Source organism: Acipenser ruthenus, chromosome 13, assembly GCF_902713425.1.
Source record: "Acipenser ruthenus chromosome 13, fAciRut3.2 maternal haplotype, whole genome shotgun sequence".
NCBI classification, from domain to species: Eukaryota; Metazoa; Chordata; class Actinopteri; order Acipenseriformes; family Acipenseridae; genus Acipenser; species Acipenser ruthenus.
Window position 1 is genome coordinate 20,704,545 of NC_081201.1, and position 12,285 is coordinate 20,716,829.

A 12,285-nucleotide genomic window follows, 5' to 3' on the forward strand; every position below is an offset into this window, starting at 1 on the left:
AACATTTAATCATAGCAGAATAGCATGTACAGTAATGACGCATAATAAACCTAATCAATGACTTTCACACACTTGAAGTGATTTTTTTTTTTAATTAATGTTTAAAACTGATCTACTCACCATGTGGCCATGTTGGAAATGATACAATCTCTTTTCGTGATCACATGATCAAAGGGGTGGCCTAAGGCATATTTTCACTAGGGGGCAATACACCGTCTGTTACGGTAATGACATTGAACATTGGGGACAGGTTTTCAATGGCTTTTTATTCAACAAATAGAAAAAAATATTTTAAAATACTAGTTCAATATTATACTATAATACAACGTTCATTTTTAAAAAATATTGTCATGTTTTAAAATGAGTCCATAAAATACATTTGTTCTGATGAGAAAGTATAAGAGCTGGAAGTGGGGACACTGCACTTTTATAAAAAAAATCACCCCTAAATGTTAATATTGCATTAAAATAATTATGCATATTTGCTAAATGTTAATGAAAACAGCTAAAGAAATAAATGTATATTGCATCCGACAAAACTTTTTTTAAAAAAAATATTTAAAACACTTTACTTTGAGGTGGGGACTCAGTGTGTCCCATTTCTGTAGAATGACCCATGTAGCAATGTGAGTGCTACAACCTAATTGTGTTGAAACGTGGTAAGCCCACCCCTTATAAAAGCTTACAAGGCAAAATGTTCACAGTAATTTTGCAGGCTTTCCCAGGTCACACTATACAGTTACAGTACCATAGTTTACCATGAGGTTTCATTTTTTAAAATATGCTTTACCATACCCATCTGTGCTTTCCAGTGCTTACCTATGCTTCACCATGCTTTCACTATGATTCATTACACTTTGCTTTGGTTTTGCTAAGGGAAACTTTTCATAATTGTGTGTCTCTGAATTTAGTAGCCATAGCAGATAGTTATCCCTAACCTCAAACCCTCAGTCATAAATACATGTACCAGTAAACCACAGTGCACACTCAAAAACAATGTTACTCAAGGAGGTACATACAAACAGTGATTAAAAAAGACTGCACAATGGACAGCTAATTAAAAGTAGTAATAATAATAATAATAATAATAATAATAATAATAATAATAATAATAATAAAACAAACAAAAAAAAACACTGTGTACTTTGCCCTTAAGAGGAGGTAACGTTAGAGATCGATTTCATTGGTTGAGTGACAGACTAGTTTATTTTTTTGCATCAGAAATCCAAAATGGCAGCTGCATTAGGAAGGGTACTGCGGTCTTCTGTAAGTATTTGATCTTAAACCTGCACAGGCATTACATGTAAAACATTTTGCAATATATACGTTCAGCAGTGAACTGCACTGGTAGCTAGTTTTCTGAGAGACAAATTAAAGCTTCGTCCGTTTAACCTTCAAGAAACATTGCAGGTTTGTGAACTAGTTTTGGCTCAGCTTCATGGCCATGTGAGCTGTATTTATAGTTGCATGTGTGTTAACTTAAGTGCAGTATACGTAAGAGTCGTCGAAATGCAGGGACACTCAAGGTTAGTTATGAAGTTTGCTAGTTGTTTACGTTGGCTTATTGATAAAACTTAACGAGGTACCAATTATTTAACCTGTGTGTTGAATTAATTAATCTGTTTTTGACAGTCTTAATTTAATAAAAGTTTAAAACCACTGTAATTGTTATAGTTTAAACCGGCAGAATGCACCATTATTAAGGCACTCATTTCAATATAATTGTGTTGTATTGTTTTCTGGTATATTGTTTCGAGGTTTAGACCTTTGTGCACAATTATGAGAAATATTTGTTGTGTTGTCTGGTTTGTTCGCATTCCCTAAACTTGAACTGGATCTGGATGGACTCAAGCCCAGCTTGGAAAAGTGCATGTCACAAAATCAGAGCGTTTTACACACACTTCTACTAAAAGCAACTGCAATTAAATTACACCATCCAGCACAGGAAGGGAAACAGAAACACGAAAGGAAGTATGCGTGCATGTTGTTTCAATTAACAGTTATTTAAGAACATGTTGTAAATATTTGCCTAGTCATTAACACCATATGCCCAAATGTTGCTTTACATTGTGTGTCGATGTTGACTGGAATTGTTACTGGGGCAGGTATCCCATGTTCTGGTCAGGTGTTTGTGTTTGATGATACAGTGCTGTGCAGTGGTGCCAGGGCCGCTGTCCTACTATATGCATGCAAAGGGTGGTAAAAATGCCCATTTTGAAATATTTAGATGTCTTTTCTACAAAAAAATATTGTTTGACTTGAGAGGTGGCAGCATGCCACATACTGTTGGTTTGTGACTCTGGAAAGGGATGGCTGTACAGGAATCAGAATCCTAATATTTGGGAAATATTAGCCTACATAAAATATATGTAAGTAACTTCAAATGTCCCATACTATTTGTTTCAAATCATTCTGAGGGGTTCTGTTACTCAGCTATTGAGTTCATATCATTTTGAACTTAATTTGAGTTTCTGTGGAGAATCCTAAGTACCAAGACTGAACAGCCTTCTTCATTCCATTGAAATCATGTGACAGTGTGACCTTTCAACTTCTCCAGCCACACCTAGTCTACATTTATGTTGACAGCAGCTGGCAATATTGGAGTAATAGAAGCATTCAGAAAGATTGCACACACTAATAACTTAGGAAAGGATATACTGTGTGTTGCTGAAGAGATTGATTTATCCATGATCAATCTCTTCAGCAACATTAGTTTATTATTGAACAGAGAAGATTAGTTCAGAGATTGTAGATCCTACCAAAGTTTTTGTACACTGTGTTGTATGCGCTCCATGCACTGCCATTGCTGGTAGTGTCACGTGAGCTGTTCAGTGTGGTGATATGTAAATAAATCCTGTTCGCCGGCGGGGCGTATCAACTTCAACCTCCGTCTCGATCTCCTGCCTGTCACTCAGCAGCGAATGCACGCACCCATGCGGCAGATGGCTACTCTGTCACAAGCATTAATACCCTGTATCTTTATAAACCAGGGAGTGACATTCTCAGGTGCCAACAAAATGTGAAAACTTTGCAGGGGGGTGAATACTTCTGCAAACCACTATATATATATATATAAAATGTGTTTCTGAGAGTAGGGTTAAAATTACTTTGTTGATTATTAGAAAGTGGCATGACTATGCTAACTCTTGAATTCATTGTGCTTCTCTTGTGACCCAGGTTTCCAGGGCCTCTTACACTGGGCTCAGGGCTGCCCTTGCCCCTGCCGGAGCTGCAACATGTAACTCAGCAAGCAGAACACTCCCCACCGTGGCAAGCCACAAGCTGAGCTTCAGCACCAGTGAGTATTTCAACAGCAGTAGTGTTTCCTTGGCCCCTGTTCCCTGACCTTTCACTGATTTGGTTTTAAAGAAACAGCCCACTAAAGCTTTGCGATACAAGTTCAGGTTTTCAAATGAGCCGGGTAAAGGTAGGAATAAAAGCATGCCTTTTCACACAAAAAAGGAGCAGAGCTTGATTGCAGCGTTTGTGTATTTTTTTTATAATGTGAATACATCTGTACCCTGCAGCATTACAGGTATAGTGCAACAAGGTCTGGATGTGTCTGCGACACAGGAACTCATTAAGCAAAACCAGTGTCTGCTCTGGATCGTGCTAAAGGACAGGATGAATTATGAAAAAAGAAGTTAGAGATTCTGCGTTTATAAACATTGGTGTACATGTTCAGCAACTGCAGTAAACTGAACTTGCCATTTGCACCTACTAATTCACAAAGTTAGCTTGATCTAAGGGCAAAATAAATCGCACACTTTCTAAAAAAAGTAAAACTAAAATACAGAAATTGTGTATTCAAACTCCACATTGCTAAAAAGGTGCTACTGTTTTGTTATTGTAATGTAGGCAAAAGATTGAACTGGAGTATTATGCAATTAATTGTGTGATTTTCTGTGTGTAAACTTGACACAGTGTATTAGTTTTTTATAAATACACTAATGTTAATTGTTTTAAAAGCGATGGCCAGTTTAAGTCTTTTATCAATGCTAAATAAAGCCACACAAAATGAATATTGAGGATCAGGTTTTTTCAGTTGAAGTTTTTGTCAAAGCATTTAATGATCCATTTCTGAAAATCCTCTTTGTGACCGCCCCAGTGACTTTTTGCCCCAGGTCATGTTTTTCTTCTGTGATCCATTTCAGCTGACTTGATTAAATCCAACAAGGAATTTGAAATAAACACAAGTACTCAGAGATTTCTCCCTCTTGGCTACTGAGAAGGGATTTAGTGCTGTGGTAAAACTTTACGTGAAGTAGATCAGTTGGCTAATGCCTTAAAACCCAGCAACAAGAAAATATGTAGAAGTATTTTGCATATTCATAGTGTTTGCTGCCCTTTTCCCCTTTTCCTGACTCTCTTAAAATGCAATATTGTAAAAGAGCACCTCTTACTCACTGCTATCCTGTTCTTTACCATTTTCTTTTTTTTTTTTTTTTTAATAAATTTAGTCGTTGCCAATTATTTTTTTTATTATTTTCCCCCCAATTTGAAATGCCCAATTATTTTTAGGCTCAGCTCACCGCTACCACCCCTGCGCTGATTAGGGAGGGGCGAAGATGAACACACGCTGTCCTCCGAAGCGTGTGCCGTCAGCCGCCCGCTTCTTTACACTCTACAGACTCACCGTGCAGCCGCCTCAGAGCTACAGCGTTGGAGGACAACGCAGCTCTGGGCAGCTTACAGGCAAGCCCGCAGGCGCCTGGCCAGACTACAGGGGTCGCTGGTGCGCGGTGAGCCAAGGACACCCTGGCTGACCTAACCCTCCCTCCCCCGAAGCGTTCATGCTTGAGTGAATACAAATAAATGCATCTAATATGATTCTTGTTAATGAGGTTCTCCATTTATTAGTCATATCGAAATGTCCCATACAAAATTAAATGGGAGTCAGTGAGGACAAGCTCCTGATAATATCACTGTGGTTAATATCAATCACAGATATGTAATACAATTGAATTAATATCACTTGGGGAATAAATCGTACAAAGAAAGTTTCCTTGCAGGTACATTTCTGTACAGCATTGCAGTGTTCTGACATTCTGTGAAGTAATGCAATACGTAACCACCTTTGCCACATGGCTTCTAACCTCTGAGCATTTCCATGATGATGCAATCTTTTTCACATTTCCATTTTCTTCATGTTAAACCATTCAATCTGATATGACACGCCCCTTAGATTATGCAATAGGAGATGCTTGGTTTTCGTTCCCATTGCTGGGTATTAAAATGTACAATATAGTTGACTGTAATGTTTGATGACAAATTGTATTAATGAACTGTGGTGTAATCAATGGAATACATTACCTAGTACACACACATGTTGTATGAACACTTGTGTTTTTAAGCTTATTTTGCCAAGGTATTGGTGAACTCATGATTTAAGGTCAGCTCTGATATTTGTCCACATTTATGCTCTGTCCCATTGAAGTGATATTAAGGGCCTGACCTGGGGTCAGTGACAATTGTGATTGTGCAATTTGTAAGTAATTGCAATTACACTAACTGTGGTTGAATCTTGGCACACCTGTGTAATTGTAATTATAGCATATAATTGATTGATTACAGTTCAATTACGTGTGTATCTGTCATTCGATCATTATTCTTGTATTGTAAGTTTTTATATAGTATGTTTCTGTATTTGTACCTGGTGATTATTGCTTCGTTATTTAGAGTACACATGTTAATATGTGTAGTTGTTTTTATTACTTTTTAGTGAAATTGTAATTACTGCAGCATAATTGTAATTGAACAAAATATAATTTTATTTGGTATTGCAATTTCAGCAAACAATTCTGCTGTGATTGTAATTAGAATTGACCCCAGGTCTGATTGAGGGTTTGACTGCATGTAACTTGTGAAATGTTCCAGTCCAGAGACAGCGCTGAGTGCACTCTCCGTGTCGCTGAGTGCACTCTCCGTGTCGCTGAGTGCACTCTCCTTGTCCCTCTCAGGCTGTGCACGGTTCGCTCCTGCAGTTACCCAGCATGCCCCGTACTTCAAAGGCACGGCGGTCACCAACGGAGAGTTCAAGGAAATCAGTCTGGAAGATTACAAGGGCAAATATCTGGTGCTGTTCTTCTACCCTCTGGATTTGTAAGTAATCGAGCCCGTTTTAATATACGAGTAGAGATTCTCAGCCATTTTTGCAACCGTGTAAACTTTAAAACCAGTGTTCAAAATACCTAATAAAAATGTGAACTTACTGCAATATATTTTTTTTGTTTGTTTTAATAAACGAAATATTGTCTGGCTCCCAAGAAAGATAATTTAAGTACACCCCAAAATGAGGAAAGAGCAAAAGCTGTTCAACAGGGAACCTAAACATTGACAACTGTATATGTATGGCAAGCATCTCTGCCTAAAGTAAAACAATTCATATTTATTAAATGCAAATTAAATATCAAAATTGTGTGAGATTGCTGTTCATACATGATTTCTCGTACAGGTGTACAGTAGTAAATAATTACTTGCTGAAAACTGGTAAATAGTTAACATTAACAAAGCAATCAAAAATATGCATGCATGATAATGTAAACTTTGTTTGTACAGTAAAGTTTACTGTTTAAGGATTTTTTTCATATTCAAAGTCTTTTTCGTACACACAAATACTGTTCACATGTCGTCTTGCACACAAACATGTCGCAATTATTGTAATTTATATGAAAAACCAAGTCCTAGCTGTCCAGTGGTGTGGATCTCATGATGAGTTTTCTGTTTGATTGCAACAATTTCAAACGTTCAAAGTTTAAACGTAGGCTTTATTATTAAAGTTTAAGCTTAGGAAATTAAACAGAATCGTAACAGACCTCCAGTGACCCGTTTTATAATAATTCAAGAGCTGCTCTGTCTGCTGCATTGACACTGCCTCCACTCCCCTCTGATAACACAAAAAACCCATCAGAGCTCAAATTTGAACATTTGCGGTTTGCACTGCTGCTGCTGTGGTAATCTAGAAAGATTCCCTGCATCCTGCACAGCCCAAACCCGACATGAGTCTAGCAAAAGGCTAAGCAACCTTGGCACATCCAATCCATTCCATTGCAGGATTGTATTCCAGCCAGATCTCCACTCAATTAAATAATGAAGGATCTGGTTGGAACAGTCCTGCAATGGAATGTATAGGAAGTGCCAAGGTTGCCTACCCCTGGTCTAGGAGCTCTTTGGAAACAGCCTGCATGCAACAATGATACCTTATCAGACTGAGGACACTGCCTTTTGTGGCTATGCTGTTCGTTTATCAGACTCTCGTATGTGCTGCTGTGACTGGGTTGTGTAACTGCCAGACTTCTTTGTGTGCTTCAGCATTGTCTCATCTGAATATCCTCAAAACCTTTTTTGTTAAGATGCATTTCTCACTTAGAGTACACAGAAGCAGCCAGGGAGTACTGTTTGCAGTCACACGACTGCCATAGTGCAGTAATGCAAAAATGTTACAATGTTGCAGTCCTGTTTTACATCCATTGGCTTTTAGTTTAAAACTGCATGGAAGGGACTTTCTGCTTGTTAAACCCAATGTCAGTATGCTGCATTTTCACTGGTCTTGCTTCTACCTTGCAGTCGTTTCAAACGTGTTTAAAGTTTTTAATGGATACTTCAAAGAGACGTATTGTATAGATCAATAAAGCATATGTGGCTTAAGAGCCATCCATAGCACAGGACTGATTTAGAGTGTCAGTCTGTGATATAATAAGGAAGTTCCTGTCTTTCTGTGTATGTGCTGTATGTAAAAACATATATATATATCACACCAAACATATTTCACCAATTAAAAAAAAAAAAAAAAAAAAAAAAGGCTGAACGCTCTCAAAACTAACGTGTGGTGCTCTTATTGTATTACTTGTATTGTAACACTTGAAATGTATTTGCTTACGATTGTAAGTCGCCCTGGATAAGGGCTTCTGCTAAGAAATAAATAATAATAATAATAATAATAATAATGTAAGGCCAGTGGGCAGGCTGTTGCTGAAAAGTGGCATCTGTAAGGCCAGTGAGCGGGCTGTTGCTGATGAGTGGTGTCTGTAAGGCCAGTGGTCAGGCTGTTGCTGATGAGTGGTGTCTGTAAGGCCAGTGGTCAGGCTGTTGCTGATGAGTGGTGTCTAAGGCCAGTGGTCGGGCTGTTGCTGATGAGTGGGTCTGTACGGCCAGTGGGCGGGTTGTTGCTGATGTAATGCAGCGTCTCTCTCCCTCCAGCACGTTCGTCTGCCCAACGGAGATCATCGCCTTCAGTGACAAAGCCAGCGAGTTCCACAATGTCAACTGTGAGGTGGTGGGCGTGTCTGTGGACTCGCACTTCAGCCACCTGGCCTGGATCAACACACCCAGGAAGGTGAGGGGAGAAGAGGGCCTCCAAATAAACAAACAGCCAGGCTTTCAAACAGAAAACCAGGCTTCCACACCCCAATGAGATTTGGGAGAAATTGTTGGAACTGTAAAAATGATTTCCAGTTAAAGGATGACATTTTCATTAATTAAAGGTTGCCCTTGTTAATCAAACATGCATGAATCTGCATCATCCTCACCATGTTGTAATACAGAGACTCCCATATATTTCATAGAAGAGCCAATCCAGGTGTTAGACTTGGCTCACTCCTTGTGCTAAAACCTTTCATCCAAATCATACTGAGCTGCATGCTAGAGGGCAGGGATACTGACATGAGTAATGGGTGTCAGTGCTGGGAGGCCCCACTGTGGTTGGTGCTGTACCCTTGACTCCAGATGGTGCTCTCTCTGTGTTGCAGAGCGGTGGTCTGGGGCACATGAACATCCCCCTCCTCTCGGATCTCAATAAGCAGGTCTCCAGGGACTACGGGGTGCTGCTGGAAGGACCTGGTATCGCTCTGAGGTAACTAACCCTTTAATAAAACCCTTTAATAAAAATAAAAACGCTGCATCATGGAATGGTTTGAATGTCCCTTCATTAAATTCACTGTAGGTGGGATGTTTCATTTGTTTTTAAACAAACACACACTTTCTTGATAAAAGGCTAGTGCCTTTTATCAAGAATGAATAACATTGAATAGACCATATTCACTTTACTATATTCCCTTTATTTATTTGTACCTCATGACCTGAAATATTTGAGCGATTACAGCTCTATTGGTAGTTATGTAATAATGTAAGAATTAATGTGTTATGTTATATGTTGCAATTTATTGTGAATTAATTAAATATGTACTGTATACTACGTGTATTTGTTTTAATAGAAAAAGTATTTATTAATAATAATAATAATAATAAAAATAATTATAATTATAATTTTCCAACAAAACCTAGAATTAAGACTAAGGAGTATTAGAGAAAATGTCCAGTAAACCACAATGCCCTGTGAGGTTTGGCGCCTCGGTCTCACCCCTGTCTCTCTCTGTCTCCTCTCTCTCTCTCTCTCTCTCTCTCTCTCTCTCTCTCTCTCTCTCTCTCTCTCTCTCTCTCTCTCTCTCTCTCTCTCTCTCTCTGTGTCTCTCTGTCTCTCCCTCCTCTCTCTCTTTCTGTTTGTGTCTCTGTCTGTATGTGTGTCTCTCTCTCTCTCTCTCTCTCTGTTTGTGTCTCTCTCTGTCTGTATGTGTGTGTGTGTCTCTCTCTCTCTCCCCCTCCCCTCAGAGGGCTGTTCATCATCGACCCAAACGGAGTTGTCAAGCACATCAGTGTCAATGACCTGCCGGTGGGGCGCTGTGTGCAGGAGACGCTGCGGCTCGTCAAGGCCTTCCAGTTTGTGGAGACCCACGGGGAGGTGTGCCCGGCCAACTGGACCCCAGACTCCCCCACTGTGAGTGATTTACACCTAGCCTTGTTCTTTTTCCAATGTTTATTTTTCAGGGGCTCACAAAATACTGTAATAAACCACCTTTTAGAGGAACATATTTATTATCGAGTTGCAGGGACTTCTGAATAGCAGAAGACCTTCATTTGCTTCGTTTTTTCTTAGCTTGGAACGGGTGTCAGTTAGACCTGGCACTTACTGTTGTAGACTCAACCCTTACAAGGCATGTCGTCATCTCAGCTGGTCAGAAATGGTTCAAACTGCAAGTGGCAAAACTGGTTGTATAATTATCAAGTTTCATGGAGTTCCAATGAAGAACCATACTGTACGGTGCGTTCTTTATAATTAGCAAATGACTTGTCTTGTTTGTTTGTTTCAGATTAAACCATCTCCCGAAGGTTCCAAGGAGTATTTTGAGAAAGTGAACGAGTAGATGAGGAACCTGCCTCCAGTTCTTTTAATTGCACTTACAAGAGTCACCACTCCCCCATAAACACCCTGGGAGTCACGGTAGAGGCTATGTGACCGTTCAAAGTGCGGCCTGTTCTGTTAATTGCATCTGACGCTGGTAGTTCAAACTGACACTGAAGAATCACGCAGAATTTGATGGAAATCATAGTATGAGGCTGTAGAGGTTAAAAATAAATGTATATGACTACCAATCAAGAATTTTGTCTGTTCATTTGTATCAAACTTATTCAATAAATATGTGAATTGAAGCCTGGTAACTTTGAGGTCTGTCTTTACCATTGTTGAGTATATAATTCCACACACATCTTTTACAGTAGATATTTAGTTTTTTTTTCTTTACTCCTGTAAGGTATGATTGATACTTTTGAGCCACCTGTTTTTCTATGGGGCTGTTTTTCCTCTAATGGCACATGACATTTAGTTCCAATACATGGTAAAATGGATACCTTAGCATACCAAAACATTGGCCAATCATCTGAAACCCTCCACTACAAAACTTGGTTTAAAGCGCAACTGAGTGTTCCAACACAACAACAAAATCAAGGTTCTGGAATGGCCTGGTCAAAGTCCCAATCTAAATCCGATTGAGAATCTGTGGTATGAGTTGAAGAAAGCTGTGCACAAGAGAAGTCCTCGGAATTTGAATGAATTGGAACAATTTTGAGTTTTAAGAATGGTCAAAAATCACTAAAGAATCATGACAAAATCTCACTGACAAATATCGTAATCATTTAAAAGAGGTTGTTATTGCTAAAGGTGCATCAACTAGCTATTAGTTTAATTTTCCTTGTCAGGTTATGAATACTTTTTAATTAGCATTTTTGGAGTTTTGCAAAAACATTGCTGAAATAAATAATTGTAGACATCTATTTCTTTTAACTTTTTTTTCCCCCTCCACTAAAACAAAACTTGCTACAAAAGATTTTTCCTATAATTTTAGTTTTTCGAGAAATTTTGAGAAATTATATATTTCCATTGGGGTAAATTTTTGATTACAACTGTATATACTGATGCACAATGAAAACGCAACAGTCTGAAGTTTTACATCAATAGCTAATTTGGCACATACATAATGTTATTTACATTTTAAACAGTGAGCAGATAGGTTTGTTGATTGTTTGATTAGTATTGTTCCTTGGGATAGTGAGGTCAAGTCATGTGATTTCATAAAAATGCCAGGTGATCAGTGTTTGGTATTTGAGTTGAGTTAAAATTGCCAAAATGAGTTGATTAAAAATCTGTATAGCCATTTGAAAATGCATTATTTTAATTAACGCAAGAACAGCGGAAGACACGACCGTGCCCAGCTTGAGTAATGAAGATCGCCTGGTTGCTATCGGCATGACTGAAGTTGGCCTGTCTGTGAGAGAAGTTGCCTGGAGAATGAGATGTTCTGCTTCAACAATCAGCAGACTAGTCCAGAGAAACCAGGAAACCGGCTCTGTGAGGGACAGGCCACGTCCTGGAAGACAGGGTCACCACACCGGCCCACCACGTCGTGGTGAGTGTTATGCTGACTTGAATTGTTCTAGCCAACCGGTGGGGCGGTGGAAGTATGATGATGTAGGGAGGAATCTCCTTTAACACAAGAACACCTTTGGTGCAGATTGAGGGCAACCTTACTGCTCAGCGATACATTGATGAAGTCCTTGAGGCAACAGTTTCTGTTTCTGTTCGTGCAAGCCAATCTGGAACATTTTCCAGCAGGACAATGCAAGACCACACAGTGCTAGGATTATAATTGGCAACCTTGGCCAGCACCAAGCAAGTAGGCACAACTGTAAAAGGATCCCATCGGTTTTACAGTTGTGTCTATTTGCTTTGTGTGGGGCAAGGTTGCCCCGATGGTTTCTTATAACTTGGCTTGTGTTTTTGATATCTCCACTTTAAATGGCTAGGCACACTTGATAACTTGCTGTTTGTTCACATTTCCAATGTGTTTTGGTTTCAGATTATTCTGACAGCATGTATACAGGGGTCACAGAGTGGATCCCCTGGTGAAGACATGTCCGTGTGGTGTGCTGGGTGAGTCATACAGTCAGGGGAGC

The 12,285-nt window shown here is 39.2% G+C and overlaps 1 protein-coding gene across 1 annotated transcript; it reads left to right on the forward strand.

Annotated features, from left to right (window-relative positions):
• Nucleotides 1-1,179: 1,179 nt before the first annotated feature.
• Nucleotides 1,180-10,485, forward strand: prdx3 (peroxiredoxin 3). Its single transcript, XM_034029886.3, has 7 exons — nucleotides 1,180-1,266; nucleotides 3,178-3,298; nucleotides 5,961-6,102; nucleotides 8,200-8,335; nucleotides 8,748-8,851; nucleotides 9,607-9,772; nucleotides 10,146-10,485. The coding sequence occupies exons 1-7, from the start codon at nucleotides 1,231-1,233 to the stop codon at nucleotides 10,197-10,199; spliced, it is 759 nt and encodes a 252-aa protein (XP_033885777.1). The 5' UTR covers nucleotides 1,180-1,230; the 3' UTR covers nucleotides 10,200-10,485.
• The last annotated feature ends 1,800 nt before the right edge of the window (nucleotides 10,486-12,285 follow it).